Below are 4812 nucleotides of genomic sequence, written 5' to 3'. Positions count from 1 at the left end.
ATTGAAGACAAAATATACTTGCTTTTTGTCTGATAACATATTTCTTCTTACCAGGTGGCTTTTATGTTAGAGAATTTCACTTGTTTCAAGTTTTTTTGTCCTTAAGTAGCAAGTGAAATATTCTTGTTCTGTTGGCAGATGATTTTGCTTATTTGAAGTAATATTTCCCCCATTTTAATGCTTTTTTCCTGTGTTTTTGAGAGCTCAGTTTTTGCAGTGCGTTGAGGGTGAAAAGTATCTGGCGTTCCACACCCAACTTTTCGATCGTTATGATTGCACCATCCGGGTACTCGTAGTGCGCTGCTTTTCACCATACTTGTCAGTGTGAACGCACTTATGCACTCAAAATAACAAGTCAGTATGGAAGAGTGTAAATTGAGAAACACTACTGAGACTCTGTTTCTGCCTTTTTACCTCATGTTCTGTCTCTGGCAGAGATGGCTGAGGGACACAAACACAACGACAGCTCCCAGATGAGAGATTTGATGTCCAAGCATGAAAGAGAGGACAACAGCAAAGGTAGCTCACGTCAGGCCGGCTGCTCCTCCTCCTCCTCTTCTTCTGGACCCTCCAGCAGCGGGGCTGTGGGGAGGAAGAGGAAGGAGAGCCCTTCATGTTGTTACCTGCCGTTAAATCTTGTGCTACTATTTAAAGCAAAAATTTTGTACATTGTATTTAGTGCTATTTAGCAAAAATTAGCAATTGTCGCCCGCCAAAATATCAGCCGGCTTGTTTTCTCACTCAACCTCAATAACATTTTATTAAAAATGAATAAAAATTAACGTACTTAATCGCTGCAGCTTCTTCGGCCACCATTTTCACAAACAGGTAGTTGGTCCCTCCACTTCTGCTACGTAGCCAAGCAAAAACTAAAATCTTAGTAAGATTAATTATCTCAATTGAAGACAAAATATACTTGCTTTTTGTCTGATAACATATTTCTTCTTACCAGGTGGCTTTTATGTTAGAGAATTTCACTTGTTTCAAGTTTTTTTGTCCTTAAGTAGCAAGTGAAATATTCTTGTTCTGTTGGCAGATGATTTTGCTTATTTGAAGTAATATTTCCCCCATTTTAATGCTTTTTTCCTGTGTTTTTGAGAGCTCAGTTTTTGCAGTGCGTTGAGGGTGAAAAGTATCTGGCGTTCCACACCCAACTTTTCGATCGTTATGATTGCACCATCCGGGTACTCGTAGTGCGCTGCTTTTCACCATACTTGTCAGTGTGAACGCACTTTTACCTCATGTTCTGTCTCTGGCAGAGATGGCTGAGGGGCACAAACACAACGACAGCTCCCAGATGAGAGATTTGATGTCCTTTGGTAACGACTTTGAAAATGACAAACCTAAGCATGGAAGTGAGGACAACAGCAAAGGTAGCTCAAGTCAGGCCGGCTGCTCCTCCTCCACCTCCTTCTAACCTGGACCCTCCAGTACCGGGGCTGCCGAAGATCCCAGAGCAGAGTACGGCAACTACCCCTCCATTAACTTCAACAGGTCAGGAAACATCAGGAAACACTTTGAGTGTTACATATCTGACCCCTAAATACTGTCGGCAAGTTAACTCTTATTTCTCATCCTGCATGTAGTCTGTTTGGAAACTGGTCAGAACGGAAAAAAGAAAAGCTGAGGGCCATCATGCATTACTTCAAAGTGGTTACAGATGAGGGTGAGTTGATGCTAAACTTCCTCTTCCTCCTGTTTGTGAGACATATCAGAGAAGATCTGTGACTGTTGTTCATGTCTTTGCAGAGACTAAACCAACAGGACTGGTGACGTTTGAGAGGCGCTTCAAAGACACAGAGCCATCCCACTGGAGACAGTAATAATAATAATATCTTTATTTATACGGCACTTTTACAAATTGCTTCATACAAGACAGCATATTAAAATCGACCTTATTAATTATTATTATACAATATAACATCTGATGAGATGGATTACAGTATAGGGGAGACCGACAGAAGTATGTTGTCACACTTTTCACACTGTCTAAAATTTACTGGGCACCGTACATCACAATGGTACAAATGTCCAGAAATACCAAATTAGAGAAAGAAGTTTTTGCCCCATAAGTTCTCACACTGGATTATCAAACAATTAATTTATTGTGAATATTGATTTCAATTCCAAATTCAAACCTGTCAATCAATCTGTTTACTCTTTCAGTGTTTGGGAAATGGACTCTTCTGCTATCATGGATTTTCTTCATGAAAAGAAGATCGAAGAGGCCTTCATCTCGAAAGTCGCTAAAGACAATGTAACTTTGGTTTAAACATATCAATAAAAGTCATGAAGAAAGTGGCTAGAAAAATGCTACAAATGAAATACCCTGTCCATGTAATGTGTATTTTAAACTCTTAACTTAGCCGTTCAGTTCCTTGATCATTATGTCATCTATAAAAATTATATATATACATACATATTATTCAACTGTTGCCAGGATCACGCTAAGGATTTTAGCAGAAGATTTAAGGTTTCTAGGGACTACCATGGTTGGTTAATTTTATAACTAGAATGAAAAGTGAGTTGAAAGTTGCACTCACTGGATCAAAATTAGTTAACCATTTAATATGGTTAGAAGTATACACTAACAACTGTATCTGCTTAAAATGATTCACAGGGGCTATCTGTGTATTTTAACCTGATGAAAACAGGAATAAGGTCAGAGACAGATAGAAAAGAGTATTACAACATATTTCTGACTAAAAATAATAAATTGATCCTTTATTACTAGTTACTAGGACTGTCCCCGAATAAGGATTTACATAGTCGAATCAGAATCGTGAAGTCCTGCCAATAGTCGACTGATAGTCGAATCAGGTGTGTTTTTGTGCATGGGGGAGGGGGGGTTACACACGGTAGCTTTAATCTTGTGAAGCTGCAGAGCTGCAGTCTCTATTCATTGAACTTACACTGTAAATTTCCATCTAAACTGAGGCTTTAATCGATAAAATATTCTTTGTGTGGTTCATCAACGGTGATAAATTATCCAAAAGTCCCGCGAGGTGCGGACAACTCTGCACAACACCAGTGAAGCTGGAGCTCCGTCTCTTTAGCGAGTGATCCTCTTCTGCCACTGCACACATACACGCTACGCCTACACATGCGCACTGACGACCCAGGGTTAGGGTTACAATTCTGGATTTATTCACGCACTTTTAAAAACATTTATTGAAAGTTCTTTTCTTTTTACATTTTTATTTACAGCATTAAACGTTTAAATGTATATTGTAACAGGCTGTGTATTAACTTATTGGGAGAAAACTGGTAGTTCTGTGTAAAATCAGACGTTGAGCAGCCCCATATCACCAAAATGGCGCGATCCTCGTTTTGCTGCGAAGCTTCGATTGTGAGATTGACAGTTGAATCAGGCTCCGCCCATCAAAGCATCGACTATTCGGGGTCAGCCCTACTAGTTACTCTGATTTTTCTTCTTTTTTACCATTGTACTGAATAGATTTTGGGGCTGTAAAATCAATATCAAATTCCATTCCTTTAGTAAAACCTCTAAATGTTCCCATGTTGCAGCTTGATACAACTGTGATTCCACGTATGTCAGATCAAGATCTTGCCAAGTACAATCCCTTGTTACAGTGACAGATTAGCAGTTGACAGACAAAATATTGCACAAGAACCATAAGACCCGATGAACCAAACAGTTGATGTTACGAGTGAGCACAACGAATGGAGTGAAGAAACTTCTTGACAGTATTCAGACATATTCTACGTAAGAGAATGGCTTAATTGTGGGTGACAACCAGACTGAGGACAGCTTTAATGAGATTTTCATGGGGGCAGCATTTCCTCAGAGAGAATCTGGCATTCTTGATGATATAATTCCACTGGAGGATATCAATCCTGCTGTCGAGGTAAGGAGAGGGTTTTGTCTTACTGACCTAATGAATGCATTTGGTGATCCAGAAATTATGAACAAAGAAGTGTCAATCAAAATGAAACTTCCTGATGGATCTTTTGAAAAGGGAATGAGTTCTACAGCAGATGCACTGTGGGTGCCAATGTAAAGGCCCCCTATCTCAGACACGAGTACCAAACCCATGAGTGGCAAACCACTGGAAGAATACTTGTCAAAGGCTGGCTCACAGCAAGATATTTCCCCATTTACCTGCCCCTTCCTTTCTTGGAGGAAGCCATGTACGGTGTCACCTACAGCAGTATCAGAGAAGCTTTCATGTCCTACGTATCAGCACCAGAAAGGGAAGTCTTAGAGAAGGAGCTTCACAACTTTGGATCCGTTGATCAAGACTCACTCATTGAGGTTCTAGATTCACATGAATGCCATCCGATTCTCCTCTGACACAACTGGGTCACAAAGCCCTCATACAAACTCCCATGTTTGTATGTTTGAGTGTTGGAGACCTATTCTGAAGGGTCTCGCTACAGCTTTGACGCCGCAGAAATTAGCAGAGATTGTACAACAGCAAGTTCCAAGCGCGTGAAAGACATCTTGAGGTTTCCCCTGTCCATGAACGCAGCACAGAGCTGTGTGGCCAGACACCTGAAAAGGTATGTTGGGGAACTGGATGAGAATGGCTTAAAGCTCTTCCTTCGCTTCTGTACCGGGGCTGATCTTCTGTTTGGAAGTGGCAAACAGCTTGTTTGTATTTCATTATGCAAAAAGGCACAACAGTGCACACTGTGTTTTTACCCAGATGTTGTTCAGGTTGGTCAGGTGTCACTTACATTTGTGGATAAGCAATTCATAGTTAAGTTGCATTACAGTAATGAATGTGGAGCATTTTGGTTGTCCAGTACAATATATAAGTAATGTAATTATTTTATTTATTACTCTGT

At 40.2% G+C, this 4812-nt stretch overlaps 1 protein-coding gene across 3 annotated transcripts in view; it reads left to right on the top strand.

Moving 5' to 3' along the window:
- The window catches only part of LOC123981341 (protein starmaker-like), a 5401-nt gene extending 4077 nt beyond the window's left edge, over window positions 1-1324 (top strand). For all 3 annotated transcript variants that reach the window (XM_046066067.1, XM_046066068.1, XM_046066069.1), the window contains exons 5-6: window positions 436-1216; window positions 1260-1324. In XM_046066067.1, the coding sequence (XP_045922023.1) occupies window positions 436-689 (254 nt within the window). In that variant the 3' untranslated portion in view covers window positions 690-1216; window positions 1260-1324. The remainder of the gene's footprint in view (window positions 1-435; window positions 1217-1259) is intronic.
- The last annotated feature ends 3488 nt before the right edge of the window (window positions 1325-4812 follow it).

This window comes from Micropterus dolomieu, linkage group LG13 (genome assembly GCF_021292245.1).
Source record: "Micropterus dolomieu isolate WLL.071019.BEF.003 ecotype Adirondacks linkage group LG13, ASM2129224v1, whole genome shotgun sequence".
Taxonomy (NCBI): domain Eukaryota; kingdom Metazoa; phylum Chordata; class Actinopteri; order Centrarchiformes; family Centrarchidae; genus Micropterus; species Micropterus dolomieu.
This window is presented reverse-complemented; position numbering and strand designations above follow the sequence as displayed.